The 15,313-nt window shown below is 62.0% G+C and overlaps 1 protein-coding gene across 1 annotated transcript in view; it reads right to left on the reverse strand.

Moving 5' to 3' along the window:
- The window catches only part of ZC3H3 (zinc finger CCCH-type containing 3), a 102,469-nt gene that overhangs the window by 24,656 nt on the left and 62,500 nt on the right, over positions 1-15,313 (reverse strand). Inside the window, exons 5-9 of the mRNA XM_030795191.1 lie at positions 13,689-13,876; positions 6,993-7,035; positions 6,758-6,916; positions 6,585-6,654; positions 4,072-4,203 (exon numbers count right to left, since the gene is read on the reverse strand). Of these exons, the coding sequence (XP_030651051.1) occupies positions 4,072-4,203; positions 6,585-6,654; positions 6,758-6,916; positions 6,993-7,035; positions 13,689-13,876 (592 nt within the window). The remainder of the gene's footprint in view (positions 1-4,071; positions 4,204-6,584; positions 6,655-6,757; positions 6,917-6,992; positions 7,036-13,688; positions 13,877-15,313) is intronic.

Here is a 15,313-nt window from a genome sequence, read left to right on the forward strand (position 1 = left end):
AGGACGGACCTCCAAACATGATGCAAAATCAAAGATGCCAAACAACCGTGTACTGTATGATTCCAGTGGCACGAAACGCCCACAAAAGAAACTTACAGAGACTGAAGGGGATGAGTGTTAGGGGCCGGGGTGGGAGCAAGGCGGGGCTGGGACTGATGATGAACAGAGTGAGGGAATTCTGGGGGGCAATGAAAACGACTGAAAGCTGCATTGTGGTGCGGCTGTACGACTCTAAGTTTACTCAAACCCACAGAACCATACACCTAGAGCAGAGGAATTGTGTGGGAGGGAAACTGTACTTCAATAAAGCTGTTTTTTTTAAGCTGACACCACAAATCAAAGGGTTGGACCGCTGTTGAGGGAAAGCACCCATGACATGAAGAAAAACTGACGCACCACCTCACACAACACGTAAATAAAGAACAGTGAACGGCAGCCGACTTGTAGGGAGGCCTCCCTGTGCCAGGGCCACCCAGGACACTGCCAGGCCCACTGTGGCCCCCTGAAGAGTCGCCATGCCCCTCTGAGATAGGCAGTGCCATTATCCCGATTGTATATAAAAGGAGATTGAGGCCAGAGGAGGAAGTAACCATGCAGGGACAAGCTACACCCACAGCTGCCTCTTGACCAGCAGCAGGCGATGCAGGAAGCACTCTGTGACCGTGGGTGGAGACTGGTCCTAAACAAGACCCCCGAGCACAAATCATAGGGCAAAGGATGTCAGGACCTTGCCTCATAAAGGACGAAGGATTCGGCCTAACAAAGGGCGGCACTGGCAAAAGCAAGGCTGACCAACAGAGAAGCGCTGCGTGTGACCAAAACCAAGACAGGCGCTGTCCAGAGGACACAGGAGCCCCTGCAAGCCTGGAGGACGAAGGCAGGGTGTGCATGAGGGGAATCCCAGGTGACTCAGGTCTCAGCTCACACTGAGGAGCTGAAACCCAAGGCTCAGCCAGGGCCCTCCCTCTCCCGGCAGCTCCCTGCAGACAGGCACCAACCACACACAGGGCGTGGAGAAAACGGCAGCGTGGAGGCTCATGGAGCAGGCGCTGCAGATGCAGGAGGACTAAGGTGCGCAGGAGCTCTCAACGCAGAGGTGGGGATGGAGTCATTGTCACCCCTGCACACGTGCACACGATGCTCCCCAGCCCTGTGCACTGGGGGCGCTGGCAGCAGCCAACACCCCAGCTGCAACAAGCACACGCATCGCCCAGACCCTGAGTCCTAAACACACCCAGAAGGAACCAGGGTGCCCTGCAGGAGCAGCTGTCCCACCTAGAGCCACCAGGAGCAGCGCCCAGACCCTGAGTCTTTTTTTTTTTGAGACAGAGTTTCACTCTTGTCACCCAGGCTGTAATGCAATGGCGTGATCTTGGCTCACCGCAACCTCCACCTCCCAGGTTCCAGCAATTCTCCTGCCTCAGCCTCCCGGGTAGCTGAGATTACAGGCATTTGCCGCCACAACCGGCTAACTTTTTGTATTTTTAGTAGAGACAGGGTTTCACCATGCTGGCCAAGCTGGTTTTGAACTCCTGACCTTAGGTGATCCACCTGCCTCGGCCTCCCAAAGTGTTGGGATTACAGGTGTGAGCCACCGCGCCTGGCCCAGACCCTGAATCTGAAACACACCCATAAGGAGCCAGGAGCGGCTGTCCCAGAGCCGCCGGGTGCTAGGAGCTTCTGGGTGCCAGAAAGCAAGGAAGGGTGCAGAAACTGTCAGGCACATCATAAGGGCAGGAGCCCTGGCAGGGCAGCATATTAAAAGGGGATGGCAATGGACACAGCCAGACACACCCGTGGACAAACAGGCGAGCGGTGAGCACGGAGGAGGGAAAACTCTTCCGTTCAAGGATGCCGGCAGCGGATCAGAATTTGACAGCAGAGAGACACGGCTGGCTATGAAGACGAAGGGAAGAAGGTTGAGTTTTCTAGTCTCAAAGTCTCCCGCCAGCAAAACTATCAGCCAGGGAGATCCCTTTGACAAGGATGGAGGAAGCGCCCGAGGCAAGGGAGGAAAACAGCGCTGCACCCGGACAGGGACGTCTACTGGGGAGGACTCCGCGTCTACCAGGGAGGACGCGGCAGGACGCGGCAGACCCCGCAGGTGTGCACAAACAGGCAGTCTGAAGTCATCCCCGTCCTGGTATCTAGGAGGACAGGCGGCATCTGGCAGAGGTTGACCCCTGAGCCACAGCCGTGGCCCCCCAAAAGGGGAAGGAGCGGAGATTTACTCCCAGCCTAAATTATTCACAAGGAAAGGGAATGTGGCTCTTTAACAAGCCATCGCTTTATGAAGCAAGGTTAACAATTTCACTTGATTCAGTGGAATATTATAAACTCTCTGGGGCCCATTTGAGGACTTCTACTTCAGGCGCAAGGTGACGATTCAGCACTTTTCACATTATTTAGAGAATAAAATTAACCCTCGCAGGCCCGGGCTGCCGCCTGTCCCCGCTGGATCTGGCCGGCTCAGCGCTTTCCCATATATAATTACAAGCTGCTATCCATCATGCGGGCGCCGCGGCGCGGACACACGGAAAGGCAGCAGTAAGCACTTCCACTAATAGAAGCAGGACCTAAATATCACTTTGATATTTTCATTTAAATCGAAACATTTTACAATAATCAGCCATGGCCTCCATGGGGATCCTGCCACTGCCCCCACAGGGTCTGGGGCTGCCCCAGCCAGGCCCTACCTCCCCGGAGGGGATTGCCTACCAGGTTTCAGGTTGGGGAGGCCAGCCTGGCCAACCCTTGGCCTGGCAGCAGGAGCTGCGGGCTGGTTCCTCCCTGGAAGTGGGTGTGAGGACTGAGGATGAGGGAGAGGATGCTTGGGAAGGGCCCGGCCCACCACAGAATGCTGTGCACAGGAAGGAGTGTGTGGCCCAGCGTTTACAGGACCCCACAGGTGAACCCAGCAAGGGAGGGGCAGGAGAGCCGCCAGAGCCTAAGGCCCGGTGTCCTTGCAGGTGGGCTGAGAAAGGGTTCCTGGGGTGCCTGGTGTTCTTGGCTTCATGGGGGTTGCAGACCCTGAGGCAGTGCCAACACAAGTGTGAGGACCGGGTGGCAGTGAGCCATGCTGCAGGCCCCGGGGCTCCCTCCCAAAATGCCAGGGACAAGGAGCAGCTCCAGGTCCCCCAGCTCTGGCCCCTCCCCAGCCTGAGCCAGGAGGCCCCCAGCCTCAACCACCAGCCCTAGGCCAGGTGCAGGAGCGCCCAGGGCAGGGAGAGAAACAGGCGTGAGAGGCTGGGGGAGAGAGAGCTTGTACCTGGGACCAGGCCCACTGGGGACGCTGAGGCCACGCTGCTTGGGGTGGCGAGTCCTGGTGAAGCCCAGGAGGGCAGGTGAGGCAGAAGGGAGGAGCTGGCTCCACTGCCAGGAATTTCCCAGACAGGTGAGCCTGTGAGCACCTCCACAACACAGGAGTCAGTCATGCCCCCAGGGAGAGGGGAGCCGGAGCCATCAGCTGCAGGTGACCCTTACAGCCCAGGTCCCCAGTTCTCCACCCAGCAGTCGTACCCAGCAGTGGTGCCCCACAATGAGCTCCAGCGCCAGCTCACTCCACCCTTGCCGGCCACGGCTCAGGCGGCCCCCTCGGTTCTGCCTGGCCCACCCCTCTGCCCCAGGCTGGGTAGGAGTGTCCTGTCCACCCCTTGCCTTCCTGGGGAGGCTGCTGGCCCCACATCCACCTGTAGCCCTGCCAGCTCCCTGGCCTCCAATATCCCCTTCACTGCACGGCCACCCCCAGCAACATCCCAGGAGCTGCTCCGGCCCAGTCGCCACACTCCTACCATGGGGGGCCAGCTCCCGGGGCTACCAGTGCTGCACCTGGAAGTCTAGGTCCTCTGCGCCTCACCTTCCCATGGTTCAAACCCCGCCCTGTGCTGGTGCTGTGCAACCCCGGGAAAGTTGCTGGACCTCTCTGAGTCACCTGTGAGGTGGACGTGATGACACTGACCACCTCAGGGCTGCAGAAGGGCCATCCAGCCACCACGGCAGGTACCCAGGAGTGAGCAGAGGACGAACAAGCCACAGAAACCCTGCCCACTCGGGCCCCCACGGACCCCTCACCTTTGCACCCAGCGGGCAGTAGCCTTTGAGGAAGTCGCTGCAGACCTCGGCCTTGCGGGACACGTACACGTGGCTGTAGGGACAGTTGCTGTTGCTGCAGATGCCCTTCAGGAAGTAGGAGCACACCGGCATCTGCGGGGAGGGCCGGCAGTGAGGGCCAGCAGGCAGCCACCCTCCAGGGCCCACAGACGGTGGTTGGGGACCCCCCTACGGCCTCGCCCGAGAGAGAAATGGACACACGGCACCAGCAAGCAGGAAGGGCAGCCACCAGGACCTGCGGGGCAGGGAGGCTGCTGCTCAGAAGTGGGCCCCAGCCTCCCCAGGTGAGCCACACCCCTGCCGTCGCTCTGTCCAGAGGAGGCATGGAGCAGCCCTGTGGCCCCGTGGCTCAGCCTCAGGGGCGCCCTCCTCTGAGTCCCTCACCTGTTCTGAGCCTGCCCACCGTCCAGGGCAAGATGGCAGCCAGGGCTCCCAACCACTAGCCTGTAGCCAGGGCTGCCCTTGGAGCCTCTCAGGCCATGGGGACCAGTGTCTAGGTGGGAGGACAGGCCACGGGCCAGCAGCTAACGGAGGGCTCTCCCTCTCCAGGCACCTGACCCGTGGGCCTCAGGCAGTGTCCCTGGGCTCTAGGTGGGCAGGAGCCACCTGGAAGCAGGCCTGGTGTGGCACTGGCTGCAGGCCAGCACCGTGGAGGCCAAGGCGGTCAGCAGGAGGGGTCCAGCAGCGTCCTCCACCCCAGCACAGGGCCGCTGGCCACAGTCAGTGCTTGTTATCACCACTGGGCTGGGAGAGGGAAGAAATGTAACTTTCTCCCATTTGGGGGAACCTCAGGCCTAAGGAGCAATGGCTGGGCTACGGCCACCCAGGGAGGGAAGCAGGGGGTCTCTTGCCGTCTCCAGGAGACATCTCCCTGCCCCTCGTGGGCCACCATGGGCTCCTCCTGGGCTGCCTGGGTGTCCAGAACAAGGATGTCACCGTCCGGCCTCAGCATGGAACCCCCACAGAGCCCCTGCCAGCACCCCGGGGTCTCCAGCCTTGCCCCAGGCTATTCCCGCTCTCGTCCCAGGGCCTTGCTCCCTCCTGGGTCAGACCACCCTCCCTGCTCCCACTAATACCCTTGTCCCCCTCCCCTCCCCAGCCTGCTCAGAGCTGCTGGGGCCTGAGGAACCCTGGGGGATCTGGGCAGAACCAGAGGCTTTAAAAAGTCACTTTTCCGGGACAAGATTGGGGATGGGAAAGGTTACTTGTCTAAGGCCAAGGAGGGAAGAAGGGGTCCAGAGAGCCAGGGCCAGGGCTGAGAGGGAGGGAGGGAGAAGGCAAAGAAACAAAGGGTGATTTAACGAGCGGGAGTTTATTTCTAATTGTCTTTTAACTGCAGCCGCAGAGGGGAGAGGGGCTGGGGGCCCGTTTGTGGCTGGCGGTGGTGGGCTGTAGACAATTCCCTTAATGTGGTTTTTGATATAGAGCCCAAATTAGCTCTAATAAAAAGGGATGATAAAGCCAACTCTACAGCAAACGGAGCTCCTCTTGGCTGTCAGAGCGGGGCTGTTATCAAGAGGAAACTGCATTCTCATTTCAATTAACCTTGTTTGCACCCCGCCACGTCCACACAAATAACAATAACATTAATTCAGGGCACTGGTGCGGGGCGCCCACATTAGACAGCTTGGAATGTGCTCTGGCTTTGGAGCTGGGAGCTAATGAACCCGAAACTCGACGTGAATTTCCAAATTGCTCACAACAGAGTTCCGAAGCTCTATTAGGGAGAAAAATGCTGATTCTTTTCAAGTTCCTCAAGGGGAAAAGCTGTTGCGGCAGCAGCACCCCTGCCCAACACCGCCTCCCTCACCCGAGGCAGCCCTCACTCCATTCGCATGCTGTGGTCACACCGTGGCTGAGGCCAGGGCACAGGAGCCACGTACGTCTCCGCCAGCACTGACCCCTGACCTCAGCCCCAGGGCTCCCTTGCTTCTTCCCAGCAGGGGACCCACCTTGGCTCAAAGCAAGTCTGTGGGGCTTCAGGTGGCGGGGACAACCACATGGGCCAGGAGTCCAGCTGTTCCCCTCCAGCCCCTCCCTCCCACCCTCTGCCCAGGCAGCCTCTCCACCCAGCCCCTCACATACAGCTTCCCCCCTCCTGCCAAGCCCAGTCTGAAGAGGCCCTGAGGCCTCAGCCCTGGGTCCACAGGGGCACCTGTGGGACCACCTTCCCCTGGGTATGTGTAAGGGGGGCCTGGGGATCTGGTGAGGCCTGGTGCTGCCAGGAGAAGGGAAAAGAGACCCTTGTGCGTGGTGAGCAGGGACCCTGTCAGCGCTGCTTTCCTGGGAAGAGGTAGCCCGGCTGCAAAGCCTGCAGTGGGGTAGAGGCGGTACGGCAGACTCTGAGGACGCCAGGACAGGGATCTGCATGTCCCAAGCCCAGGGAAAGCTGTGGGCACCATCTGCCCAGAGGCCAGGTGGCTAAGGCCCCGGAGAAAGGTGCAGGGGAGCAGGGCCACCAGCGCCGCACTTACCTTCTCCTTGGACACGTGGTGGGAGAACGGGCAGGTCCCATCCGTTTTCTTGCAGGTGCCCCGGACAAACCTGCAGCACCAGGAGAAACGGGTGTGAGGAAGGGCCAGTGGGGACCAAGGGCAGGGCCCTGCACAGAACCTCCCCCAGGCCCGCAGCGAGGGCAGGAAGGCACCTGGTGCACACGGCCACCTTCTCGGGGTCATGGATGTAGGGGCAGCGCTCGCCGCGGTTGCACCTGCCGAAGCGGTTATAGTACATGCAGTACTCCTTCCTCTTCTCCCTGCGCTGCCGTGCCTGCCGGATGATGGCCAGGCTGCGCTGCACGGCCCGGCTGCGGACGGGGAGAGAGGTGCGTGAGCCCGAGGGTGAGCAGGGAGCCCACCCACTGCCCAGCCCGAAGGCAGTACCTGGCCAGGGAACGGCTACAGCTGCCTGCAGGATCCAGCCGGCCTGTGGAGGAGAGAGGAACAGGTCACAGCAGGCCACAGCCTGGCCCGCACGCCCTTTCCCTGCTGACTCCTAGTCAAGGCCCTCAGGGGTCCCAGCACTCAGCTCAGGCACAGCCTCCCCTCCAGGACGCTGCCCACAGGTCCCCTCCCCACAGTGGTTCAGATACCCTGGGCCCTGCCAGGCCCCTCTGGGGACACAGCACCTGAGAGTGGGGAGCTGCTGGGCCCTGTGTCTGGCTCCTCTCCAGGGCAGGGTCCGGGCAGGGCTCCTGTCCCTGCCCTCAGAGCCAGTAAAGCCAGGCAGCACCCACGGAGGGCTTGGCCACGTGGGCTGGGGCCACCCGCCTGTCCCTGCTGCCTCCCTGGCCAGGCTCCCCAGGGCCACGCTCTGCTGGCTGGACCCCCCTGCTGGCTTCCCCACGTCCCTGGGTGCCCACCCTGGACTAAGGCAGTGACTGGCTCATGGACACTGCTCCTGGCTCTCTCCTCAGCCCTGGCTACCCAGGAAGCTGCTCTATAAACAGAACAGCTAACAGCAGCACCTCCCTCTGCCAGAGCCTGGGCTGGGGCTTGTGGGGGACACCTGCGGGGTCACTTAGACCAGGGCGTGAATATGGCCCATGGGGCACACATGGTCTGGCCTTTTAGGAGCAAGAACGGTTTCTGACTTTTAGAGGGCTGTAGAACTAAAGAAATGCAGCAGAGAAGGTGTGCGGGCAAAGCCTGCTTGGTGGAGGCATCTGCCCAGCTGCCCACTGCAGTTGTGGAGGCCTGGGGGAAGGACACCTGTCCCTGAGGCCCTGGGCTGGCCCTGGCAGATCCTGGCTAGTGTCTGTTACTCTAAATTTTAGAGGTGCCTCATCAGATGCTCCTCAAAACCCCAAGCATAAGCACCACCCCAGCCTTTCTGAAACTGCACACCACGGCCTGGGAGGGCGGCGGTGGCAGGAAGGAAATGGACCTTGGGGCTGGACATGGCCGAGTGCTGCCAGGCCTGAGAGCCAAGGGGATGAGGCGGGGAGGGGGTGCCACCTGGAGGAGGAAGGTCTGCTCCAGTGACACAGCCCTGCCTGCCTTTTACAGACAGAGGTCACCCAGGATCACGGGGTGGGCAGGGCAGGACGAGCCTGCTGAGAGCGGCTTTCCCGGGTTCCTCAAATACGCGCGTGATCCTTCCCAGACCAGATCCAGTTTCCTACAGGGCAAATGCTGAAATGGACACTGCAGTTAAGAGGCAGAGGTGACATCACTCAGAAATTCTGGGGACCTGAGGTGGTGACAAAGCCATCCTGGTTTAAAAAGGGATGTCCCAAAGCTGCCCAGCCCTAAATAGCCAGACCCACCCCACTCTGAGCACCAGAGAGCAGCCTCATCCTCACTCTCCCAGATGGCCCAGCAGCCGCAGACTCCCACCCGAGGACCCAAGGGTTCCACTCCCTTGCAACCCCAGGCTGGAGCCCCCCACACTCCTTGCTTTGTGCTTTGCGTCCAGCCCAGTGCTCCCTAGCTGGGGTCAGTGGTGCTGCTGCCCTTCGCCCCCAGGGGCCCTGCCTACTGTCCCCACTCAGCCCGTCTCAAGTTTCAAAAGGGCAGCTCCAGAGCTGAGTGGCCAGCGAGCCCAGCTGGGGCAGGAGCAGGAGCTAGTAATGGTGCCCGGGGGCAGGAAAGGAGGCGTTGAAGAAGGCAGAAACCTGGGGGGTGTGGGGAGGCCAAGGGCAAAGGGAGGGTGATGAGGGTCTTGGTGCGGGTGGACCAACGCGGGGGTGCTCACAGCAGCCCCTGTTCTCAGGCCAGGACCCTTGTCCCCGGGTGGGCAGCAGGGCCCAGTCCAGGCGGCACAGGCATGCCCTCGCACCTGCCAGCCTGTGTGGTGAGGGACGCGGCAGTGCGGCCGTCTGTCGGCACTGCTGGTTCCCAGACTCTCACCCAGGCTGCCAGTGACACTGCGACGCCATCTGCTCCCGGCCAGGGACACGCCGGCATCACGTGCCCGCCTGGCAGGACCAGGGTGCAACAGGAGGGGTTACTTCCCTTTCTACTTTGTGCTCTTTAAAAAAATGCCAGTGTGAGGCTCACGGCAGGAGTTCTGACAAGAACAGGAGGCACTTTTTCAAATGCTTTGCAGTGTTAAAAAATGCACATAAAATAGCTGGCTGGAAAAGAGGCAAGGGCTGCCTGAGAAGTGCTAAAAAGTTCAACCGAATAACCCCCAGCAACTCCACAGCAGAAGGCGCCATGCATTCCAGAGAACTTTCACTTCCCCGGGATCTTCCCAGAATAGACTCGGCTCCCACCAGCCCCACCCCCTGCTCGGTGCCCCAGTGCCAGCTCTGGGCACCGCTGGATGTCAGGCTCTGCAAGGCAAGCAGGGTGGGGGCCCTGCAGTCAGAGGTTCCTCAGCACCTCCAGCCCCTGCTCCGGCCAGCACCCACTAGACAGCTGCTGCCTGGCCCAAGGGACAACATCCATGATGAGCGGAGCACAGAGGCAGCCCCAATTCCCAGGCCAGCCCTCTCCCAGAAGTCAGGCAGGGCTGCGCCAAGCCCTGGTCTGCTCACAGCGCACCCACCAGGCCCTCCAGGGCATGTCCGTCTGGCACATGGAAGCTGCGCCCTTGGGAGAAGGCAGCCAGCGGCAGAGGGCGCCCCAGGAGAGGCGATGTGGGGCGGGGGCACGCGGACAGGGCCTTCATCACCCCAGGGAGGGTGGGCAGGTGACGAGCAGGGGAGGCACAGAGGCCGGACGTGCCAGGAACACGCAGCAGCTGGCCCACAGCAGGGAGGGCCACGGCCACAGGTGCCTGGGGGCTTTGGGGACACAGAACAAGCCAAGGCAAGCCCTGTGGCCAGAGACTGGGGCCTCTGCCCCACCACAGGGACCATCAGGCTCTTGGTGGCCACATATGGGCCATGCTCATTGGGGGCCCACACAGGAGTATGTGGGGAGGGGCCCTGGGGCTCAGCCCTTCAGGTGGCAGGTGGGCCCGGGAGGGAGGGTTCAGCTTCAAGGAGTGGGAAGCTGGGGGTAGAAGCCATACTGTCCTCTGCCGTTAGGGGCCCAGAGCCTGGGGGGTCAGCCAGGACAGCCACCCCACCCCTTCCAAGAAGGCTGCACTTTCTTGTTGAAGTCAAATTTCTGCTGACACCAGGGGAGGAAATTTATTTCTTTAATTATTATTCCTCTTAAGTGGGCCGGTCAGCGGTATCCCACAGCTGGGAGCCATCTACCTTCCTCATGGCAAGGGGGAGCCGGTGGTGGCCCAGGCAGCTGGAGCTGTGGCCTCGCCTGTCGACCCAAAGGGCGGGTGAGGCCTCACTGGGCTCTGCACAGTCCCAGGACTGCCACAGTCGCCACCAAGGCTGGCCAGCAGGACACTGGAGGCCGTAGCCCTACTCGATGGCAGGCGGGGCCTCCCCAGGGCCAGGGGTGGGAGCAAGGAGGCCCCTGGACCCCTGCCTGCCCTCGCTGGCACCGGCCTCTGTGCACCAGACCCTCCTTGCTTGCGTTGCTGAGGCTGAATGAGGGAGCTCTGTGTTGCTGCTGGTGCAGGGGTGAGACGTGCCCCAGAAGGGCTGGGAGAACCAGACTGGCTCTCTGATGGCTCTAGGCCAAGGGAAGGGCCAACAGAGGCAGAGGCCAGTCAGCAAGGATGGCCGGGATAGACTGTTCAGAGTGTGGTGACGTCAGGGGCTCTGCGCCCGCCAGGGCTCTGCCATGTGTGTAAATGGAAAGGCAAGATTCTGCAGAGCTCAGCACTTGGCACCAAGGGGGAGACGCAGCAGCGCCGCAGCCTCCCAGGGAGGAGTGTGGCAGCCCCTCCTTCTCCTCCCCACTGCTGAGTGGGCCAGGGCTATGCACTCCCTCCTCCCCAGAGCTCAAACCCTGGGCCATCCGGGTGGTGGGCACCGTGTCTGAGGGGGCCAAGTGCAAACCTGCTGCCTGCCACAGGCGTCTCTGTCGACACTGAGGGATGGGAGGAGCCAGGATGGCAGGTGCACCTCCCCCCACAGGCCCACCCAGCCCAACAAACGTGGGCCACGGGATCCCGGCGAGGGCTGAGACGACCCAAGGACCTCGGTGCGGGGAGACGGACCCATGCCACAAGGCCCTCTGTGGGTCCCACGGGTGCATGGTGCAGGGAGAGTCCCAAGGACGCACCGTGACCTGGGGTGAAGAGGCGGGGCCAGCCTTGGCACTGTGCAGGGAGTGGGATGCAGCTGCTGTGGTGGGGGCCACTCCCTGAGTGGGTGGGTCCCTGGGATGGGCTCTGGCTCTGGAAAGCGCAGTAGGCATCCCCTCCCTGGCTCCGGCTTCTGCAGAGCAGGGCAGGGCCTGCAGACTGACTGCCAGGAGCAGCCTTAGCTGCCTATCCTGGCCACCCGGGGCTCGTGGGGATGTCAGGACGTCATGGTCTCCATGGCTGCTGTCTTGGCCACTTAATTATTAACCTCAGTCAGTACTATTATCACGACTACCGGGAGCTTTCTGAATGGGGGTGCAGTGGTGCCAGGCAGACCCCGCCTGCCCCCAACCCATCTCATCCCCCTGCTGGCTGTGCACAGGGTCCTGCGATGCCTCGCACTCCCGCACACTCCCGCCCAGGCCTCTGCATGGCCGCCTCAGGATGCTCTTGCTGCTCCTGTCCCTTCTGAGCCCCTCTGTTTTCAGCTCATGAGAAAGGCCTCCCTGACTGCCTGACTGGACACGAGTCTGCGTATTTACAACTGTGGGCCCCAGGAATCTTCACTGGTGTTCAGCCCGTGCCTCTCCCTGCACTAGGGACGTCAGAGGCAGCATCCATGGGAGGTGCAGGGCACCCTCCCACCCAGGCAGGCAGGTGAGGGCTCGGGGCGCCCTTCCCTGGGCAGAGGGATCAGCCCGGCTGCTCTGCCCACTGCCTCTAGGACCATAGAGGAAAGCCAGCGCCAGGACCGTGCCTGCAGGGTCAGTGCACTCAGGGCAGTGCCAGCCAATGTGGGGCTTGGCCTCTGCCAAGGAGGCCCAGGGGAAGGTGGGACCACCCGGCACGAGCAGAGGCATCTCATGGCTTTGTCCCTGGGGGTCAAGCGCCATGTCCTCAGAGCACCTGCTGCCGGCCCTGGGAGTTCCACTGGTCAGGGTCCCTGTTGGCCCACATGGCTGGTGGCTGGTGGACGGCCACAGGCGCCTGGGACCTGCTGTGCCAGAGACTGGCCAGGGGCTTATACTTCACTCAGGGAAATGACTCCTGGAGAGGAGCCCGAGGCCCCTGCCCTCCATGATACAAACAGCTGTGTGTAGCCCCACAGGCCACCAAGCTCCAGAGTCAGAGGATCAGACGTAACCAGAGAAGGCCCTGCTGGGTGACAGGAGGGCCTGTCCCCCAACCCACGGCAGCATCCCCCAGGGGCGGAGCCTCACCAAGGCCCCCATGTTCTGAGCCAGCTCCTGCACTGAGCACCTGGGGTGTAGCAGAGATGAGGCCACACGCACAAATCTCACAGCCCAGTCCCTGAAGGTACGAGTGGGGAAGCGGAGGCACACACAGGGGTGACACAGTGCCCAGGAAGGGACCCAGGGCTTCTCACCAGATCCTCAGCGAGTGGGGACTTATTCCTGCCCTGTTCACCAGGGCCCCCCAGCCCCAGCCACCAGCCGGCAGGCATGGTCACGGGCACTGGCCAGCCACAGTGTGGCTCAGAGCCCTGTGAGGCAGGTGCCAGGGCCCCCGTGCTGCTCCCAGCGACTCTGCCCAGGAAACAGCCCGGAAGCCCCTGGAGCCCAGAGATGGACGCTAGGAACACAGCCAGGCAGGGTGGCCAGTGAGGCTGGCTTCCAGGGAGGTAGTTTCCTGCCTCTCCTCTGACCCCCGCAGACCCTGCCCTCGGAGTCCACCTCCTCCAGGGGCTGAACCTGTTCTCTCTCCAGGCCCCAGGCAGGTCAGAGAGCCAGCACAGCCCAGCCTCTGCAATACCAGCACCACCTGCAATCTCCCTCTTTTTTTTTTGATGGACAAGAAAGGGGGTAAAATTGGACTGAAACCAAAATATTTTTCTAGTTAATTTGTAGGATAAGCGAATCCAAAGCATTTCCTTCTCCTGAGCCTGTTTCCCTGGGCTGGGAGGGCACGAGGTGGCGGCGCCGGCTGCCTCCAGACACAGTTGTCGAGGCGTCGCCAATGCGATTATGGGCGCTGCGGCCCCAGGTGTGCGCTCGCCCGGGCGTGTTTGCCGTACCTGGCCTCATCCTTTTTCCAAAAGCGAAACACGGCGCTTGTGAGCAACTCTCCCCCACCCCACAGAAAATCAGGGGCCACTCAGCCACGAGAGGTGGGTGCCACTGCAGGGCCCTTCCTGGGGGATGGCAGAGGAAGGCCTCCTGGCACCCTCCATTCTCCGGCTGCCCTGTCGGTCTCACTAGGGATGGCTACGAAGGCGCTGGGTGTATGGAAGAGTGAAATTAACTCCCAGGCTGGGACATGGCCCATTTGGGAAGTGCTTGTTTGGACGGGCTCCCTGGGAGCACGAGGCCCCTGACCTCCTCCCCAAGACAGGGGCCTGGGCCAAGGCCCAGAGCAGCCACAGCATGTTGGAGGTTAGGGGGTCTGGCCTGCAGTGCCCACCACACGCTGGCCGGTCGGTGTCACCTCCCAGCGCCCCCGCCCTCACCTCTCACCTGTGCGGAGGAGGGGCCTGCTGCCCGCATCGCCGGGCTGGCCGGAGGTCTTGGAGAGCTTGTTGGCAGATACCTTGTAGAGGACCCCTCCGATGCAGCGGTAGCCTTTGCTCCGCCACCGAGGGGAGCTCGGTTGGGCTTTCCCACCCCCGCTGGCAACTGGACGCAGGCGGTTCAGCACCAGGGACCTGCAGAGACAGGAAATGCACGTCAAACCTGGCCCCAGGACAGACTACAGCTCTGATGGTCAGTGCCAGGGGCCGAGTCCAGGCCTGGCCTCCCAAGGGGGACAGGGAACAGCGCTTGCGGTGGGTACACACTCCAGCTGGGGTGACCACGGGCCATTGGCCCAGCTGCCAAGAGACCTCTGTCCCCTTCTGGCCCCCAATCCCCACCTCAGGGACATTTTGGCTGTCATAGGGAACACTGACAAGGAGTCCCAGGAGGTGGCGCCCCCGACCCCACCCATGAGGCTGGGAACTCATGCGCCCCTAGAAGCCACGGTGAGGGGGCAGCATCCTCCTCCAGTGCACACCTCTCCCGTGGACATAACCACCCCTGGGCCCTGACCACCTGGCTGTGTGCTGCGGGGTAAGGGTCCCTGGGGCTGCAGGGCAGAGGGGCTGCAAGGTGTCCGTGTGTTGGTGAGAAGCACACCTGGCCCTTGGCACCTGGGCTGAGGCTCCCTTGAGTCTGCTTCAAGGCTGGGGCTATTTCTACCAATGTGGCCCCGGCACACACCACCCTGGCCTTCAGGACCACAGACACCATAGGGTCAGCAGGCTACCCTGCCTCTTCTTCTCCTCCACCCTGTCCTGCCTCCCCTTCATCCACAGCTCAGAGAGCCCTGCACTGAGAGTGCACGGGGACAGCCTCACAGACCCTGGGCCAGGCAGGCTGTTTGAGGGAAATGCTGATGTTGCCTCAAGTCCAAGGGCTGAAGAGGCCGCGACAGCCCCTGGAGTTAGCTGAGCCGATGACCCTGGCTAGAGGAAGAGACCTAGGCCAACAGGCCCTGAGCCCTGGCAGCCCCCACTCCTGCCAGATACTCCACAGCCTCCGGGAAGCCAAGGGGCAGAGTAAGACAGGAGGGGCCTGAGCTGCACTCCAGAGGCACCTCCCTGCAGCTGCCAGTCACACCCACAGCCCTGCGGACCCGCGGGCAAGCAGCTCCCAAGGTGGGGGGCTCAGGGCCTGGCATAGGCCTCTGCCAGGGTGGGCCTCTGCCAGGCATAGGGGCTGCCAGGGTGCACTTCAGCAGTGATTAGCTCATGCAAATTGAGCTTGATTCCACATGAGCTCACGCTCTGCTCAAGCTGCCATGACCCTTGAGGTGGATACCGCGCCCCCAGCAAATCTGGGCAAGACATTTTTGGGTAGCCATGGGTACGCAGGCAGCAAAGGGACCAGTCAAGTGGAAGGTGAGGAAGGGCAGCTTAGGCCTGGCACAGGGCTGTGCCCCTGCTCTATGCTCCCCATGCCACACCGGTCCCCATGGCCCTGCAGCTACACAGCCCTCTCTGCTATGGAGTACCTGAGCCCCCCAACCCATCCACAGCTGCAGGACACCCTTTTCCAGCTGGTCTGGGCCAGGGTGGGGTGCCCCCTAGACCCAGGCCTGCAGC

This window comes from Nomascus leucogenys, chromosome 16, assembly GCF_006542625.1.
Source record: "Nomascus leucogenys isolate Asia chromosome 16, Asia_NLE_v1, whole genome shotgun sequence".
Lineage (NCBI taxonomy): Eukaryota > Metazoa > Chordata > Mammalia > Primates > Hylobatidae > Nomascus > Nomascus leucogenys.